The sequence below is a fragment of the Bombina bombina genome, chromosome 1, assembly GCF_027579735.1.
Source record: "Bombina bombina isolate aBomBom1 chromosome 1, aBomBom1.pri, whole genome shotgun sequence".
In the NCBI taxonomy this organism is placed as follows: domain Eukaryota; kingdom Metazoa; phylum Chordata; class Amphibia; order Anura; family Bombinatoridae; genus Bombina; species Bombina bombina.
In genome coordinates, this window is record NC_069499.1 from 1,459,512,434 (window position 1) to 1,459,533,301 (window position 20,868).

The window sequence follows — 20,868 nt, forward strand, 5'->3', positions numbered from 1 at the left end:
CTGCTTTCCTTTGTTCCAGCCTTGCCTTGGTCTCCAGGCTGGATTGGCTTGAGAAGTATTACCCTCCTGCTTAGAGGACGTAGCACTTGGGGCTGGTCCGTTTCTGCGAAAGGGACGAAAATTAGGTTTATTTTTGGCCTTGAAAGACCTATTCTGAGGAAGGGCGTGGCCCTTGCCCCCAGTGATATCAGAGATAAACTCTTTCAAGTCAGGGCCAAACAGTGTTTTCCCCTTGAAAGGAATGTCAAACAATTTGTTCTTGGAAGACGCATCCGCTGACCAAGATTTTAACCAAAGCGCTCTGCGCGCCACAATAGCAAACCCAGAATTTTTCGCCGCTAACCTAGCCAATTGCAAGGTGGCGTCTAGGGTGAAAGAATTAGCCAATTTAAGAGCACGAATTCTGTCCATAATCTCCTCATAAGAAGAAGAATTACTAATAATCGCCTTTTCTAGCTCATCGCACCAGAAACACGCGGCTGTAGTGACAGGGACAATGCATGCAATTGGTTGTAGAAGGTAAACTTGCTGAACAAACATCTTTTTTAGCAAACCTTCTAATTTTTTATCCATAGGATCTTGGAAAGCACAACTATCTTCTATGGGTATAGTGGTGCGCTTGTTTAGAGTAGAAACCGCCCCCTCGACCTTGGGGACTGTCTGCCATAAGTCCTTTCTGGGGTCGACTATAGGAAACAATTTTTTAAATATGGGGGGAGGTACGAAAGGTACACCGGGCCTGTCCCATTCTTTATTAACAATGTACGCCACCCGCTTGAGTATAGGAAAAGCTTCGGGGGGCCCCAGGGCCTCTAGGAACTTGTCCATTTTACATAGTGTTTCTGGAATGACCAGATAATCACAATCATCCAAATTGGATAACACCTCCTTAAGCAGAGCGCGGAGATGTTCCAACTTAAATTTAAAAGTAATCACATCAGGTTCAGCTTGTTGAGAAATTTTTCCTGAATCTGAAATTTCTCCCTCAGACAAAACCTCCCTGGCCCCCTCAGACTGGTGTAGGGGCCCTTCAGAAACAATATCAACAGCGCCCTCATGCTCTTCAGTATTTTCTAAAACAGAGCAGTCGCGCTTTCGCTGATAAGTGGGCATATTGGCTAAAATGTTTTGATAGAATTATCCATTACAGCCGTTAATTGTTGCATAGTAAGGAGTATTGGCGCGCTAGATGTACTAGGGGCCTCCTGTATGGGCAAAACTGGTGTAGACGAAGGAGGGGATGATGCAGTACCATGCTTACTCCCCTCACTTGAGGAATCATCTTGGGCATCATTTTTACTAAATTTTTTATGACATAAATCACATCTATTTAAATGAGAAGGAACCTTGGCTTCCCCACAGTCAGAACACAATCTATCTGGTAGTTCAGACATGTTAAACAGGCATAAACTTGATAACAAAGCACAAAAAACGTTTTAAAATAAAACCGTTACTGTCACTTTAAATTTTAAACTGAACACACTTTATTACTGCAATTGCGAAAAAGTATGAAGGAATTGTTCAAAATTCACCAAAATTTCACCACAGTGTCTTAAAGCCTTAAAAGTATTGCACACCAAATTTGGAAGCTTTAACCCTTAAAATAACGGAACCGGAGCCGTTTTTATATTTAACCCCTTTACAGTCCCTGGAATCTGCTTTGCTGAGACCCAACCAAGCCCAAAGGGGAATACGATACCAAATAATGCCTTCAGAAAGACTTTTCTATGTATCAGAGCTCCACACACATGCAGCTGCATGTCATGCTGTTCTCAAAAACAAGTGCGCCATACCGGCGCGAAAATGAGGCTCTGACTATGATTAGGGAAAACCCCAATAGAATAAAGTGTCTAAAACAGTGCCTGCCGATATTATTTTACAAAAAATACCCAGATTAAATGATTCCTCAAGGCTAAATATGTGTAAATATGATCGATTTAGCCCAGAAAATGTCTACAGTCTTAATAAGCCCTTGTGAAGCCCTTATTTACTGTGTGAATAAAATGGCTTACCGGATCCCATAGGGAAAATGACAGCTTCCAGCATTACATCGTCTTGTTAGAATGTGTCATACCTCAAGCAGCAAAAGACTGCTCACTGTTCCCCCAACTGAAGTTAATTCCTCTCAACAGTCCTGTGTGGAACAGCCATGGATTTTAGTAACGGTTGCTAAAATCATTTTCCTCATACAAACAGAAATCTTCATCTCTTTTCTGTTTCAGAGTAAATAGTACATACCAGCACTATTTTAAAATAACAAACTCTTGATTGAATAATAAAAACTACAGTTAAACACTAAAAAACTCTAAGCCATCTCCGTGGAGATGTTGCCTGTACAACGGCAAAGAGAATGACTGGGGTAGGCGGAGCCTAGGAGGGATCATGTGACCAGCTTTGCTGGGCTCTTTGCCATTTCCTGTTGGGGAAGAGAATATCCCACAAGTAAGGATGACGCCGTGGACCGGACACACCTATGTTGGAGAAAGTCTGTTTATGGAAATGCATTTTCTGGCTCCATGAGTAATTGTGAATACCATTTTTCTTCTGCTTTATCTTATCTCTAAATATACCGGTATATGTGTGTTTTTTTTTTCATTTTTGCTGAGAATAACAAGCTCCTGATGGCTCCAAGACATTTGAATAAGATTTGAACAAGGCATGGTTTGGAGTTCATCTGTCAGTTACTGTAAGTGTTGACTTAGAGGTGACAATATTCACAGTTCAATTAATCTGACGCAAACTGTTGCTGCTTTTCCGTAAAAGAAATAAAGATATTGTCCATGAAGTACTCACCCATTCATTGACTGAGAAAACTTGCATGCTACCGTAAGAATAATGGCAGCAAATATTATATATATATATATATATATATATATATATGTACACATTGCGTAAGGTGCATAAGAACATTGAACATCCCCCAGGACGACCAATCGTTTCAGCTAGGGGATCTTGCATATCTAAACTGGCAATTTATGTTGATTTCTATCTCCAACCGTGTGTGAGGCAAATTACATCTTTTTTGAGGGATTCGTCACAACTACTGGATCTATTACAATCTTTAACGATTGAGGATCATTGGCTGCTTGTCACTGCAGACGTTACAAGTCTGTATACAATTATATCGCATCAGGATGGTAAAGACTGTGTTCGGGACACCCTGAATAAGCATCCCTTTGTAGGTCCACCTGTGGATTATTTGATACAGCTATTAGATCTGAGCCTTTCACTCAACTATTTTCGCTTTGAGAAATCATTCTACCAACAAGTTATGGGCATGGCTATAGGCTCTAATGTGGCCCCATCTTTGTCCAACTTATACATGGAGCACTATGAACGTACAGCAGTGATGGTGTACCAGAAGAAAGAGGTAGCATTCTATAGAAGGTATATTGATGACCTGTTCATTATATGGACAGGGTCTGAACAAGATCTCAATACATGGTTCAAGACTCTGAACCAACTTGACAGTCCTGTGAAGTTCAAGATTACCTACCATCATGAGTCAGTGGACTTCCTCGATTTGAGAATATATAAGGTTGGTCATAAACTGGGTACCATTCTCTATCAAAAACCCACCGATTGAAACTCCCTTCTTCATGCCACTAGCTGCCATCCTGGAGCTTTACTACAGGCTATTCCACATGCCCAATTGACAAGAGTCTTTAGGAACAACAGTGACATTTACAACCAATCCCATCAACTTGACACTATGAGTAAGAAATTCTTGGATAGAGGTTATCATCTGAGGGTCATTAGATAGGCAAGAAACAAGAGTATGGAGGCCAATTTGATCCAACCGAAGAAAGATGAGCCTATCATCCCACGCATGATACCAAGTATTCCCCTGATTCAAGACTGGTTGGACAGAGCCTATGCCAACACTGGCAAATTCTGCAAGGTGACCCCAATTTGCCACTGTCCAATTGGGCTCCACCAAGAGTTGGCTATAAACGGAATACCAGTCTAAGGGACCTCATAATAAAGACTGATCCTATTCATTGCTACCATGAGACTACCTGGCTAAAACCAAAGAAGCTGGGCTGCTACCGATGTAAAGGGTGCACTACCTGCAATTCTATGCTTCTGGGTGCCACGTTCGGACACCCACACAAGAAGAAAAAATTTACCATCAGCCATCGTTTGACCTGCACAACGAAATATGTTGTATATTTGTTGAGTTGCAGCTGTGCCAAGTTCTATGTGGGGAAAATATCTGATGATGCCCGTACAAGGATGGCAAACCACAGATCAGCCATTAGAGCTGCAAACAAGAATAAGAAAAGTGAACAACCTGTTGCAAAAATTTTTATGGAGGCTGGTCATAATCCAACTGATCTTCGGTTTGTCCTAATCGACCATGTGCCATCACTTAGACGGGGTCGTGACAGGAATAAAATCCTTCTTCAGATCGAAGCAAGATGGACATACCGCTTGAATACTATACAGCCACATGGATTAAACTCCATGCTTGATTGGCATTGTTTTCTTTAATGAGCTTGTCTATATGATCTGTTGTGTGAGAGCCCACGAGCCATTTGTCCATTCGATTTAATTCATTATAATCTATGGTATCCCCTTTGGATTGACCGGATTCTGCATACCAATGAGGATGTTGCATCCTATTTGTGCACTATAAATTTATCTCTATGTGAGCCCATGATCCATTTATCGCTCATCACTGCCTGATCGTTGTTTGTAAATATTTTACCACCAATGTGGGGTTGTCTATCTATTCTCTATGTTGTCACACTTGATTACATGAGAGATTTACCCCCTTTTGCTGTTGTAATTGCCTTTTGTTAAAATGTTTCTAACATGTTCTAGTCTTTATTCTGTGTTATAGGCTGCAGTTCTAACTACTGTCTAATTGCCCACAGATCGTATGCATTACAGTTTAACCTTGATCATGACATGTAGTTTTTGTTTGCATTATTGCTATAACTAATTTTCCTCACTATCTTTAGTGACAGCGTGTGAACTGAGCGGCTGGATCAGCTGTAGGTTGTTTTGAGATACACAGCTGTGACTACGTGATGACGCGACTTGCGTTCTGCCTCTCTGTTACACGCCGCCACTGTGTATGCTGTAAAGTGTTCCTCTGCCTTCTTGTACCTATGCTGGCATTTCAGGTATTTTCTGCCAATTTTTGCTGTTAGAGATAGCGGTTTGGGTGCGGATGTACCAGTCTTTACATGATTGTTTTGTCCATATGTCTGTTTGACCAGTTCTATATGATTATTTATTATTAAGGATGCTTGTTTATCCCTGGCTAGTTTTTAACCCGTAGGCACTATATGTTTGCTTTTACTGTTTTCTGTCATGCTCTTCTATTGAAGATAGCATTAGAGGGTGTTAATCAGGTTGTTTACTGTGGTTTCTATGACAACCACTTTTTCCAACTAGGGGGTGGGGTTTGTTTCATTGGTTGTTTGTTAGTATAAATGTATTTATTTCACTTTGCAACTTTGTCTGAGGAAGGGGATACGGTCCCCGAAACGTCATAATAAAAGGCACGTATTTTAAAAGCCCAATGAGTGCAAGCCAATGAGAGTTAAATGTCTGAGCTTGTAAACCAATATTTTCGTGATCCCACCAACATTTTCATGTTCCCATATATAATATCAGGACCAAGGAAATGACAAAAGTTGAACTTGTGGACAGAATACTTATAACATTTCAGTTTGATTTTGATGCGAATAGGAAGTACAAGGACCTTAAAGGGACATTGAACCCACATTTTTTCTTTCGTTATTCAGATAGAGCATGCAATTTTAAGCAACTTTCTAATTTACTCCTATTATCAAATTTTCTTCATTTTCTTGGTATCTTTTTTTTAAAAGCAAGAATGTAAGTTTAGATGCTGGTCCATTTTTAGTGAACAACCTGGGTTATTCTTGCTGATTGGTGGATTAATTTAACTGAACAATAAGCAAGTGCTATTCAGGGTCTGAACTAAAAAATAGCTTAGATACCTTCTTTTTCCAATAAAGATAGCAAGAGAATGAAGAAAAATTGATAATAGGAGTAAATTAGAAAGTTGCATGCTCTATCTGAATCACAAAAGAAAAAAAAATGTGGGTTCAGTGTCCCTTTAAGGTCTGAATAGCTACTGGCTGATAAGTAGATTAGATCTGTTTTGCTGGTGAACAGTGATACATCTGAAAAGGGGCTGTGTTACAAAAAAAAAAGCATTTTAAAATTGCCTCTTTTTAGATCCTTTAAAGAAAAATACAGTGCCAATTTAACAGATGGCCATTAGGTGAAATAAAAATACACACTATGGAAAACATTTGTCTAAATCATAGGAACATAAAGAACAAGGAAAAAAAGTGAGTGTATGTTTCTGTTTGAACCAGGAATTAAACTCATTTTGCGAAATGCTTTCTGTAACAAATTAAGAATATCTGCATTTTTAAGGTTTGCCTTTAAAGAAAATGTTCTTCTACGTTACTCTGTAATTACGTATTTTAGATCCTGAGGGAAGGTTGTGGTTTACTTATGGAACAGGTTACATCAGAAAAACTGCAGGGATATGTGTCTCACAGTAAGGGGCACATGACACAATAACTGAGGTAAGCAGACGGAAGACCACTGCAATACAAAGTTGGTACAAAGGGCGATTACTTGGTAGTACTAATGATAGGTGCATAGCAAGAGGGTATAAGGTACCCAGGATTAGGTGCTCAACCAGTCAGTAAGGAATATGTGTAGATGCTACTGGCATAATGATGCAGATACACTACAAAAGAAACAAAACACGGCCGTGTAGGGTCACTGAGGTAGTTAAAGATGTACTGTATGTGCCAATCCCACACTTAATGATAAGAACATGCTGTAGAAATGATAACAACAAAGCAGATTGCACTAAGAATGCCTGATTAAATACACAGTTAAAGGGGCATAACATTCAAGTTGGTTATACATGCAAGTACAAAATACAGATTTTACAGAACTCTAAAATGATCATTTTGTTAACAACATTTGAAGAGCTTTGACATTTCAGAGCAGATGGCATATTGGTACAAACATGACAATTCATATTGGTAACTGGAAATGCAGAAGAATAGTACAAGATATAGTTTAGAAGTTGAACCAAAAATCAGTAGACATGCAATAAAGTTACTACAAAACAAAGCAGATGGAGATAGACAGATATAAGAACAGAGAACTAGTGGAATGTATAATGATGAATGCACATGGATAGGGGTATTCATTATATGTATACTGCACTGTGGTATATTGTATGCTAGAGTACAAATACATCACTAGGACACAGGTCATTGACAGGCAGGTGGACAGTACTGAGTTAGGGGGGAAAATGGCCCAAAAAAGGGGAAAACAGACTTTGTTAAATACACAACACCGCACTACATAAGGTTCATTACATTAAGTGTTTGGGGGGGTCAGGAAATAAGCAGAAACTTATCTGAACTGCACCTCAATTTTTCTTCCCTCAACGATTGTCCCGTTGAGTTTCTCCCGCGCGTGGTCTGCGTCCATGCTAGTTTCAAAAGTTACAAACCCAAAGCCCTGAAGAAGGATAGGAACGGACAGGGAGAGGAGACAGAAAAGAAATATCCAAGAGTCAAAGTGTTAGAGACAAAAGCAGAGCAGTGGTTATATACACAGAGTTGTGAGAAGCAGAGGCAGCTAACAACAGAACACAGGAATGGAGAAGAAAAGCATACAGAACAATGTAGGGAGTTAGAAAGAGTTAATGTGCTGAGAACATGAGAATACAACAGCTTTCTCATTGTTGCTCCTAACATTTCGGCAAGACTTAGAGTATGATATATTTGACCCATTTACATTCGCTCCTTGCCACCAGGAGGTGATACAGATAACAGGCATCTTTCCAAAGATAATGACTGGGAAGTATCCCTTTCCACAGCAGGGTGTCCCACTCTGTGGAGCGGAAAAGCAGGCAGTGGGCCCATGTGTGACAGGTCACAGCTATGCTCTTCTACTGCCCCCGCTTATGCAGAGAGAATATGTGGAAAGTTCCACTCTGACAGGTAACAATTTGCTAATCCTTCATGTCTTCAGGACATGCCGCACTAATGAGATGTCTCCACTCACCTTGGAACCTCGCTCGTTAAAAATGATTTCCACGTCTAAAATCTTCCCGAATTGCTGTAAAAGATACAAACAGAGAGGTTTAGAAGAGAAAGTGCTGTAGGGGTATGCAGGCGAGACAAGGGCAGGGTGAGATAGTCTGCTGCCTGAATTAGGTTGGTCTGTAGGCAGGTTAAGTGGGTGTAAAAGCATACAGATAAGCTGTGACTATATATATGGGTGTGCTGTCAGGGTGGGAGCTGTATGCTGGTAACAAGAGGGGGTATTTGTAATGATGGAATGATGCTTTTATGCAGTTAGTAATTTGCTGTCAGGCTTGGAAGTGTTTGTAGCAGGGTCTTTTTTAATGTGGTTCTAACCATGGATGTTTTTGTCATATTGTCTATAAACAGAATTGTTCATGGGTTATTGTAAAAAAATTGAAAGAAGAAAAATCTAAAATTCCTTTAAAACTGTATATAAAACATATCTTATTTCTTTAACAATACACTTGGTAAAATAAACTATAGAACAAACCATTGATCCAAATTAAAAAAATAAAAATATCAGCACACTCCTCACTAATAATGAGAATTGTACAACGTGGCAGGGAGGCAGCTGGGGTGATAGTGTAGCTTGTGTGCAGGGCGAGTAGATGTCTGAAGGCAACACCAGGGGTTTCTTATCAAGTTAAAGGGGGCTTAAGGTTATATGAGGGTGAGTTTGTGGACAGAATTTGGGATTTTGCAGGTAGAATGGGGAGGGTTTGCAGGCAATGTAAAGTGGTCTCTGTTGACTCTGTAAAGGAATGAAGCAGGAATAGTGATCTCCTGGGGACAACCATGCAATGACTGGCGCCCATGTGGCCCCCAACTGTGATCATTCCTCTGATAATATTGTATATAGTTTGACATTTCCACTAGTCACAGAAGGGTAATATACATCTGGACACATATAGGTAAATGATTTGTTATTTCCTTTCTAATCCTTTCAGATACACAACAATTAGTGGATCTTCTACTGTGAGCCTCCTATATATATGATTCTTGGAGAGACCTCTATATTCATTGGTCTGTATTCATTAAAACTCATTTGTCTGAAAGTTGACAGCTCACAATCAATTTGATATCAGAGGGAGACAAATTTGAGTTCCCTGTGAGCTACTTCCCTCAGAAAGTGATAAAACTATGAAAAGCAGAATCTCCCAGTGGACTGTAAGGCTTAAAGGGACAGTCTAGTATAAACTAAACTTTCATTATTCAGATAGGACTTTTAATTTTAATCAACTTTCCAATTTACTTTTATCATCAAATTTGCTTTTTTCTCTTGGTATTCTTAGTTTAAACTAAACATAGGTAGGCTCATATGCTAATTTCTAAGCTTTTGAGGGCTGCCTCTTATCACAGGCTTTTTAAATCTATTTTCAACACAAAGAGACAGAAAGTACATGTGGGCTATATAGATAACACTGTGTACAGGCACAGGGAGTTATTTAAAGGGACACTCAATCAAAATTAAACTTTAATTATTCAGCTAGAGCATGCCATTTTAAACAACTTTCCAATTTACTTGCATTAACTAAATGTGCACAGTCTTTTTATATTTAAACGTTTTGAGTCACCAGCTCCTACTGAGCATGTGCAATAATAAGTGTGTATGCATTTGTGAATGGCTGATGGCTGTCACACGGTACGTGTATGCAATTGTGAATCACATGGTACAGGGGGAGTGGAAAAAGACATAACTTTTAAAATTGTCAGAAAAAAAAATCTACTACTCATTTGAGGTTCAGACTAAGTCCTATTGCATTGTCTTGTTATCTTGCATTTGTTGATTATGCAAATCTACTGTGTTGACTGGTCCTTTAAGATCTAGCACAACACAATGCTAAATGCAAGACAATAGATAATAAACAGACACAGTCATGTGATCAGGGGGCTGGAAGAAGGTTTCTAGATACAAGGTAATCACAGAGGTAAAAAGTATATTAATATAACTCTGTTGGTTATGCAAAACTGGGGAATGGGTAATAAAGGGATTATCTATCATTTAAAACAATAACAATTCTATGGTAGACTGTCCCTTTAACAAGATGGCAGCCAGCAATGTTAAAAACAATATGATTTGAAGCAATTGCAGAAGAAGATGTGGTGCTGCTAACAGTGGTTTATATGCTAAGAAATTACAATAAATATTAGTATCTCGAGTGAGACAACCTTGAAAACACTGCAGTTATAAGACATGTACAAAAGCTGCAGAGGTAAAGGGCCTAATGAATACACAAAAGGCTGCAACAACACTTTGGACACACAAGGAATGCCTTTCTCAGTCCAAACTGAAACCATAAATGTAAGACTGATTTAAAGTTTTATTTAAGTCTAATCTTGAATTTCATGCTGGATACTGCATATGTGTTGCTATGTGAAATAACTGCAATTATAATTAGTAATTGCCCATTACAGAGCTTTAGATCTTTCAAGAAAACATTTCCTTTCAAAGGGACAGTTTACTAATATATTTTTGTCATCTATATGAAAGAGGAACATTTAAGCATGTAGTTAATCAAATATACTGCATTTAAATTTAAAATAAAATACAAGTATCATGTGCGAACTCACTGAGCATTAGCATGACTACATATCAACCAATGATCATTAGCATGACTACATATTAACCAATGAGCATTAGCATGACTACATATTAACCAATGACCATTAGCATGACTACATATTAACCAATGACCATTAGCATGACTACATATCAACCAATGACCATTAGCATGACTACATATTAACCAATGAGCATTAGCATGACTACATATTAACCAATGAGCATTAGCATGACTACATATTAACCAATGAGCATTAGCATGACTACATATCAACCAATGACCATTAGCATGACTACATATTAACCAATGAGCATTAGCATGACTACATATTAACCAATGAGCATTAGCATGACTACATATTAACAAATGAGCATTTATTTTGAGACACTGAGGTGAAAAGAGCAAACATGCTTTTTCTGGTGGCATCAAAATTAGGTTCTGGTTTCTTGTGACCTGTTAATATGGCTGTGCCTGGTTTGATCGTGTGTTAAGTCCTTATGCCAGCCACAAAGTAGGATGATCCCCTAAAGCTATAGCCCCAATATCCAAGGCAACCCTCTTTAAAATCTTAACCCCAATATATTACCCATACAACAGGGAAATAAAAATGATAAAAATTATATTCCTCTTCATCGACACTGGTAAAAATCTTAACTTTTCGTGGTTCATGTTTCTTTAACTGTATGTTCTCACTGTGTCTTCCAAGTTGTTGATACAGCCCACTACAGACCATGAGACTGCTAAGTCTAGTTATGTTTCCAAGTTGCTGACCCAGCCTGTTCCAGACTATACAAACTTATTAAATCCGTTGCAGTCTGCTTTTGTTCCTGCTCCAGCCATTGGGGCATATGTATCAAGCTCCGTATGGAGCTTGATGCCCCGTGTTTCTGGCGAGCCTGCAGGGACCGCTGCTCCATAACTTGTCCGCCTGCTCTGAGCAGGCGGACACACATCGCCAGAAATCAACCCGATCGAGTACGATCGGGTTGATTGACACCCCCCTGCGAGTCTGCAGGGGGCGGCGTTGCACCAGCAGCTCTTGTGAGCTGCTGGTGCAATGCTGAATACGGCGAGCGTATTGCTCGCCGTATTCAGCGAGGTCTGGCGGACCTGATCTGCAGTGTCGGATCAGGTCCGCCAGCCCTTGATAAATAAGGGGCCATTGTCTCTATAGCTACTTGGATCGGTGAACAGACATAATCTTGTTTTTTGTCTGGGTCTGGATTCTTTGTGTGCAATGTTCCAGTATAAACACAACCTCTTAGTCCTCTGCTCTGGTCTTTTGGTCGCTGCTCGGTCTTCAACACTTGAGTCTCTACAATGCTTACCAATGAAGGCTGCAGCAGTTATCCTATGTTTTCTTTTAGAAAACAAACAAAGCACCTAGCTTCTCATTAACACTCACCTCACTAAAGACAACACCTCATTAATATATGAATAACACATATAGAACTTTCTTCTAAGAACATTGTCCATACAGGTCCTCCAATGTTAGCTTTCCAACAACTGTGTTTATAGTTCAACAAATGGAAAAGACGTTTCACAGCGCTAAAAAGATAAAAACCAACAGAAAAGGTGCTTCTCCTATACAGCACCCAAAAATATACAAAGAAACTGAAGTCAAACAGATGTCAAAAAGACAAAAAAAGGAAACAATATCTGTGGTGCCAAAAATAGGCTTAATATATATAATGTATCAGGCTACAGCTACTAATAGGATACTGTGTAGTATCAAAATCTCATATGAAATATATTTAATATGTTTAATAAGTGCTGAGAATCGCACTACTTAAAAGGTTACAGCAATAAAACAACATAAAACAACATCAAAATAAAACATCAAATATGCATATGACAACTTAAAATAAACACAAATAAAATGTCAAAAGTTCGTATTTGGACTCCAGAGTGGAAATGTGAATCCAAAGATCCTGTGAACGATATAACGAGAGAAGGGATCCTTGTCAAAGTATAGCAAAGTTTTTCACTTAAAGGTGCACTTTTTTTACTTACACCGAAAGCGAGTTGTAACTGGTCCTTGTGGGGGATCCTTATCCTCCTGGTCCTTTCACGTCTGAGAGCCACAGTCGTAACTTCGTAAGTTACCGAGTCCATCGGCTACAAACGTAGCACTTTTTCTTTTTTGAGTCTGCCGCCTTGAAATAGTGCGGTCAAACTACGGAAGCCTCATAAGTTTTTTTTTCAGTTTAGGGATATACCATTTGAAAAAGATCTATAGTTTATCTTATTTTTTGGTGTGACCAATTAGCAACAATTATAAATAAGCTTCTGCACTGATTAAGGAATGTGAAGCAACTGAATGCTGCAGTATCCAATCCAGTCACTGGGTGCAGTAAGAAAACACAATTTTGTAAAGTAAATTGCAGGTACAGTCAGTAAATAAATAAATTATATTTTTGTACTATACACGATTAAACATTTTAAGAGGAATAGAATTTTGAGTTGAATGTCCCTTTAAATTATTTGAGTAAAATGTGCAAGTAGGGGTCCTGCAGGGACGGTAAGTAGAGTCTGCATAGGCCGTGAAGAACTAGCTCTCTGTGGCAGTTTGCACAGGTGTTGGAGATTCCGCAGGAACACTAATGAGCAGAGCAAAGAGATTAAGATGCAGCTCAAGATGACTGCATTATTTAATTAATACTAATTGCCTGTCTAAAACCAAAGCATTTGGGCTCATTTAGATACAATGAGGGATAAATTTGTCTTCTATGTAACAGGCAAGAGAGGAATCATGAGAGATGGTGGGGAAAGAAAACTGCATATTGAAAAATGTGGGTGAGCCGAAAAGATAGACAGTCACATAGAGAACTGGGCTTAGAATGAAAGACAGCTGAGAAAAGAATCCCAAAGAAAATGATTAGCTCTGTAACTCTTAACAGCTCCTCTGGAAATAAAGTGAAGCAGTTCACTGATCAGGCTCCCTGGATAGCAATTTATAATTACAATAAACTTTCATTTTGATTGGAGTAAAGCAATTCATTTTGTTTTGCCTCTGCGGGTAAAGGAATGCGGAGAAGAGCATCCTGTATCATAAGCAAGTGGGCAGTAATTAGTAGTTTTAAAGGGATGGAAACACAAAAATTCCAAACTGTAGATGACTGAAGGATTAAGGGACATGTGTATCTGCCAACATTAGTAAAACAGAATGTCCAGGGACACTTTGCAGCAGACAAATTAAGAAAACAAGTTATGTGTATACCCAAATTTAAACAATATGTATTGCTATATTAATAGCAAAACATATATAAAGGGGCGCCAGATAAAATGATAAATAAAAAATAAGATATCAAGCAAAAAATATCAGTAGTGATATAAAAATCAGAAAGAGTCCATTTATACAGAGTGTAGTCTCTGGGGTGCTCACAATCTTGGGTTGACAGTTAGTAAAATGTTCTCTATAGCGGAATATGAAATAGAATCAAAAGGCAGCTCTTCTTGAATGTCTGGCCAGACATTTGATGATCCTAAAACTTGAAAGAAAGAAGGCGCTTCAAAGGGTAGACAGACGGCGCCAAGTGTATGTACCAAGTGTATGTACCATATCTTCACTGTTTTAACACTTGGTGCGGTCTGTCTACCCTATGAGGCACCTTCTTTCTTTCATGTTTTAAGTTACATGTATATTGACCACACCCATTGATAGCATCCATAGCTTCCCCCCCAAAAAAAAATAAGATAAAACAGAATTTATGCTTACCTGATAAATTACTTTCTCCAACGGTGTGTCCGGTCCACGGCGTCATCCTTACTTGTGGGAATATCTCTTCCCCAACAGGAAATGGCAAAGAGTCCCAGCAAAGCTGGCCATATAGTCCCTCCTAGGCTCCGCCCACCCCAGTCATTCGACCGACGGACAGGAGGAAAAATATAGGAGAAACCATATGGTACCGTGGTGACTGTAGTTAGAGAAAATAATTCATCAGACCTGATGAAAAAACCAGGGCGGGCCGTGGACCGGACACACCGTTGGAGAAAGTAATTTATCAGGTAAGCATAAATTCTGTTTTCTCCAACACTGGTGTGTCCGGTCCACGGCGTCATCCTTACTTGTGGGAACCAATACCAAAGCTTTAGGACACGGATGAAGGGAGGGAGCAAATCAGGTTACCTAAACGGAAGGCACCACGGCTTGCAAAACCTTTCTCCCAAAAATAGCCTCCGAAGAAGAAGCAAAAGTATCAAATTTGTAAAATTTGGCAAAAGTGTGCAGTGAAGACCAAGTCGCTGCCTTACATATCTGGTCAACAGAAGCCTCGTTCTTGAAGGCCCATGTGGAAGCCACAGCCCTAGTGGAGTGAGCTGTGATTCTTTCAGGAGGCTGCCGTCCGGCAGTCTCGTAAGCCAATCGGATGATGCTTTTAAGCCAAAAGGAAAGAGAGGTAGAAGTCGCTTTTTGACCTCTCCTTTTACCAGAATAAACAACAAACAAAGAAGATGTTTGTCTGAAATCCTTTGTAGCCTCTAAATAGAATTTTAGAGCACGGACTACGTCCATATTGTGTAACAAACGTTCCTTCTTTGAAACTGGATTCGGACATAAAGAAGGTACAACTATCTCCTGGTTAATATTCTTGTTAGAAACAACCTTTGGAAGAAAACCAGGCTTAGTACGCAAAACCACCTTATCTGCATGGAACACCAGATAAGGCGGAGAACACTGCAAAGCAGATAACTCTGAAACTCTTCTAGCAGAAGAAATAGCAACCAAAAACAAAACTTTCCAAGATAGTAACTTAATATCTATGGAATGTAAAGGTTCAAACGGAACCCCTTGAAGAACTGAAAGAACTAGATTTAGACTCCAGGGAGGAGTCAAAGGTCTGTAAACAGGCTTGATCCTAACCAGAGCCTGAACAAATGCTTGAACATCTGGCACAGCTGCCAGTCTTTTGCGTAGTAAGACAGATAAAGCAGAGATCTGTCCTTTTAGAGAACTTGCAGATAATCCTTTCTCCAAACCTTCTTGTAGAAAGGAGAGAATCTTAGGAATTTTTATCTTATTCCATGGGAATCCTTTGGATTCACACCAACAGATATATCTTTTCCATATTTTATGGTAAATCTTTCTAGTTACCGGTTTTCTGGCCTGAACCAGAGTATCTATCACAGAATCTGAAAACCCACGCTTTGATAGAATCAAGTGTTAAATCTCCAAGCCGTCAGCTGGAGGGAGACCAGATTTGGATGTTCGAATGGACTCTGAACAAGAAGGTCCTGTCTCAAAGGTAGCTTCCATGGTGGAACCGATGACATATTCACCAGGTCTGCATACCAAGTTCTGCGTGGCCACGCAGGAGCTATCAAGATCACCGAGGCCCTCTCCTGTTTGATCCTGGCTACCAGCCTGGGAATGAGAGGAAACGGTGGAAATACATAAGCTAGGTTGAAGGTCCAAGGTGCTACTAGTGCATCTACTAGAGTCGCCTTGGGATCCCTGGATCTGGACCCGTAGCAAGGAACCTTGAAGTTCTGACGAGACGCCATCAGATCCATGTCTGGAATGCCCCATAATTGAGTTAGTTGTGAAAAAGTATGAAGGAATTGTTAAAAAATTACCAAAATTTCTAGAAACTTTTCCAGCTACTTTCAGATCCTCACACATGCATCTGCATGTCTTGCTCTCAAAAACAACTGCGCAGTAATGGCGCGAAAATGAGGCTCAGCCTACAACTGGGAAGGTCCTCCCTGACTGGAAAAGGTGTCTAACATAGTGCCTGCCGTTAAAAAACGTTCCCCAAGTTTATAAATGTGAATTATCAGCATAATCATGTATAAAATGTCCAAATAAAGCAATCGATTTAGCCCATAAAAGTGTCTACCAGTTTTATAGCCCATATTAAGCCCTTTATTCTGTCTGAGACTAAGAAAATGGCTTACCGGTCCCCATGAGGGGAAATGACAGCCTTCCAGCATTACACAGTCTTGTTAGAAATATGGCTAGTCATACCTTAAGCAGAAAAGTCTGCTAACTGTTTCCCCCAACTGAAGTTACTTCATCTCAACAGTCCTATGTGGAAACAGCAATCGATTTTAGTAACTGTCTGCTAAAATCATCTTCCTCTCACAAACAGAAATCTTCATCCTTTTCTGTTTCAGAGTAAATAGTACATACCAGCACTATTTTAAAATAACAAACACTTGATAGAAGAATAAAAAACTACATTTAAACACCAAAAACTCTTAACCATCTCCGTGGAGATGTTGCCTGTGCAACGGCAAAGAGAATGACTGGGGTGGGCGGAGCCTAGGAGGGACTATATGGCCAGCTTTGCTGGGACTCTTTGCCATTTCCTGTTGGGGAAGAGATATTCCCACAAGTAAGGATGACGCCGTGGACCGGACACACCAATGTTGGAGAAATTATATTAAATATTTTTTGATTCTTCTTTTATAATGTAAAGTGTAGGATAGTCAGATGAACATGCAAACATAAGATTGATGTTATATAGGCACCCTACAACCCAATGGCATGCATTAATCACCCTATAAATGGTAGCTTTCCAGCCCCAGCGGCTGCAGCTTACCGGAAAATCTCCTGGTATGCTGGTAGGCCAATACAGTCTTCAACACATTATACATAAGACCCGCATTCCCAAATCCATGCCAAGCCTATACCTCAGAGCAGATTTGCACAATGAGGGACAAACTCCTGTGAGAATTATACTAGGGGACAGAAGGCCAAAAGCCCCAGACTGTTCTTAGAAAATGAAAAGTATGGGCATGTGAAATATGGTTATCTGGATCTGTAAACAGCTGGGTGATACTTACTCTCACTACATGATTAAGGGCTTGTGGCCTGAAACGTTGTATATGGCATGACCCTAAGATGAAGAATAAAGGTATTTTATGATTGAAACATTCGGTGCTGCTGGACTTTGCTGTGTGTGAGAGATTGTGGAGGGGCCTGTCAGCCTGCACAGGAGAGAGGTGCTGCACTTCATTTCTACATCTGTGATACTCACTCCAAACATCTGTCGCAGGTCAGGGTCCCGGAAGCGGAATGGGATATTAGACACATGTAATCTCTTGGGCTGTTGCTTCTCTGTGCTCTCTTGACATTGTAGCTGATGGCTATTCTCTGTCTGTGATACCTCGTCTGTCTGTGAAAGAAGAGTGCACATTAGAAAATATTAGCACAACTTAATCTTGTAATACACCATCATAGTTAGATACTGCACTAGTGACTGTTCTCATTGTTTTTTTATTTTTGTGAGATAATACAATAAAGAGTACTAAATAAAGAGTGCCGGCATAGAGATAGAGAGACTGGGCCTGACCTATTACTTATCGGACTACTAGAAACAACTGTCTATGTGAGAGCACAGCACAGAATATAAACTGACTATTCACCTGAGAGCATAGCACAGAGTATAAACTGACTATTCACCTGAGAGCACAGCACAGAATATAAACTGACTATTCACCTGAGAGCGCAGCACAGAATATAAACTGACTATTTACCTGAGTGCACAGCACAGAGTAAAAACTGACAATTCACCTGAGAGCACAGCACAGAGTATAAACTGACTATTCACCTGAGAGCACAGCACAGAGTATAAACTGACTATTTACCTGAGAGCACAATAAAGAGTACTAAATAAAGAGTGCCGGCATAGAGATAGAGAGACTGGGCCTGACCTATTACTTATCGGACTACTAGAAACGACTGTCTATGTGAGAGCGCAGCACAGAATATAAACTGACTATTTACCTGAGAGCACAGCACAGAATATAAACTGACTATTTACCTGAGTGCACAGCACAGAATATAAACTGACTATTTACCTGAGAGCACAGCACAGAATATAAACTGACTATTTACCTGAGAGCACAGCACAGAATATAAACTGACTATTCACCTGAGAGCACAGCACAGAGTTTAAACAGACTATTTACCTGAGTACACAGCACAGAGTATAAACTGACTATTTACCTGAGTGCACAGCACAGAGTAAAAACTGACTATTCACCTGAGAGCACAGCACAGAGTATAAACTGACTATTCAACTGAGAGCACATCACAGAGTATAAACTGACTATTTACCTGAGAGCACAGCACAGAATATAAACTGACTATTTACCTGAGTGCACAGCACAGAATATAAACTGACTATTTACCTGAGAGCACAGCACAGAATATAAACTGACTATTTACCTGAGAGCACAGCACAGAATATAAACTGACTATTTACCTGAGTGCACAGCACAGAGTATAAACTATTCACCTGAGAGCACAGCACAGAGTATAAACTGACTATTCACCTGAGAGCATAGCACAGAGTATAAACTGACTATTCACCTGAGAGCACAGCACAGAGTATAAACAGACTATTTACCTGAGTACACAGCACAGAGTATAAACTGACTATTCAAGTGAGAGCACAGCAAAGAGTATAAACAGAATATTTACATGAGAGCACAGCACAGAGTTTAAACTGACTATTCACGTGAGAGCGCAGCACAGAGTATAAACTGACTATTCAACTGAGAGCACATCACAGAGTATAAACTGACTATTTACCTGAGAGCACAGCACAGAATATAAACTGACTATTTACCTGAGTGCACAGCACAGAATATAAACTGACTATTTACCTGAGAGCACAGCACAGAATATAAACTGACTATTTACCTGAGAGCACAGCACAGAATATAAACTGACTATTTACCTGAGTGCACAGCACAGAGTATAAACTATTCACCTGAGAGCACAGCACAGAGTATAAACTGACTATTCACCTGAGAGCATAGCACAGAGTATAAACTGACTATTCACCTGAGAGCACAGCACAGAGTATAAACAGACTATTTACCTGAGTACACAGCACAGAGTATAAACTGACTATTCAAGTGAGAGCACAGCAAAGAGTATAAACAGAATATTTACATGAGAGCACAGCACAGAGTTTAAACTGACTATTCACGTGAGAGCGCAGCACAGAGTATAAACTGACTATTTACCTGAGTACACAGCACAGAGTATAAACTGACTATTCAAGAGAGAGCACAGCAAAGAGTATAAACAGAATATTTACATGAGAGCACAGCACAGAGTTTAAACTGACTATTCACGTGAGAGCACAGAACGGAGTAAAAACAGACTATTTACCTGAGTACACAGCACAGAGTTTAAACTGACTATTCACGTGAGAGCACAGAACGGAGTAAAAACAGACTATTTACATGAGAGCGCAGCACAGAGTTTAAACTGACTATTCACCTGAGAGCACAGCACAGAGTAAAAACAGAATATTTACATGAGAGCACAGCACAGAGTTTAAACTGACTATTCACCTGAGAACACAGCACAGAGTATAAACTGACTATCCATGTCAGAGAACAGCAAAGAGTATAAAGAGACTATTTAAGTGAGAGCACGGCACAGAGTAAACTGACCATTTACATGAGAGCACACTATAGCATGCTACAACAGCACAAGTGCAGCCTGACATGGTATGCCTGTGTAATCAGTCAGTTGCTGCATGCAGCTCTCTCATTGGTCATCATCTGCTGCTCCTCTCACTAAAGGCCTGACATTCAAAACCTCGCCGGCATAGAGAGAAATCACGCAAAATATTTGTGATTTTTTAAGTCTTGTATTCTAATGTAGGAGTCTCTGTTTCACATAAAGAACACTAAATAGAAACATTTCTCAAGATAAAATGTGTGTTTCTAAAAAAATTAAGGGCCTCGCCGTACCGATGAGACTTCTTAGAATATCTCACCTGAGTAGAGAGGTTTTGAATATTAGCTCAATCTTCAAACTGATTACCATTTGCATTCATCTATAACCTTACTTACACAGATCTCAATAACTGTACCCCACTTATATATGTCAACCCACTTTTGTGCCCCTAATAACTTCCTCCAACTACAAAATGGTACCTTGCTCTGTCTTTTCCTTAGTCTTCAAAATGTATAAATAGACTTCCATATTCAGAGCCTTCTACCAGCCAAATCACTATACTGACTTTTCTGATTTATGCTGTCAGTTTCTTTTAATTCAAATTACTAGGCAATGTAGTACTATTTTACTCGTACTGTCCTTTCAAATTTTCTTTAACCAGATATCTAGTTCGTGACTGGTAATTTAAGTAATACAATAATATAAGAAACCTAACATTCTAAAATCCTAATAGTTTTCTTCTGAAATATTTAAAATTTGTGGTTTGGGTTTT

General features: G+C 39.5%; 1 protein-coding gene across 2 annotated transcripts in view; it reads right to left on the reverse strand.

The window, feature by feature from the left end:
• Positions 1–20,868, reverse strand: part of RBFOX3 (RNA binding fox-1 homolog 3) — a 165,007-nt gene that overhangs the window by 61,572 nt on the left and 82,567 nt on the right. For both annotated transcript variants that reach the window (XM_053706376.1, XM_053706368.1), the window contains 3 exons: positions 17,653–17,790; positions 8,083–8,136; positions 7,441–7,533 (listed from right to left, as the gene is read on the reverse strand). In XM_053706376.1, coding sequence (XP_053562351.1) covers positions 7,441–7,533; positions 8,083–8,136; positions 17,653–17,790 — 285 coding nt within the window. The remainder of the gene's footprint in view (positions 1–7,440; positions 7,534–8,082; positions 8,137–17,652; positions 17,791–20,868) is intronic.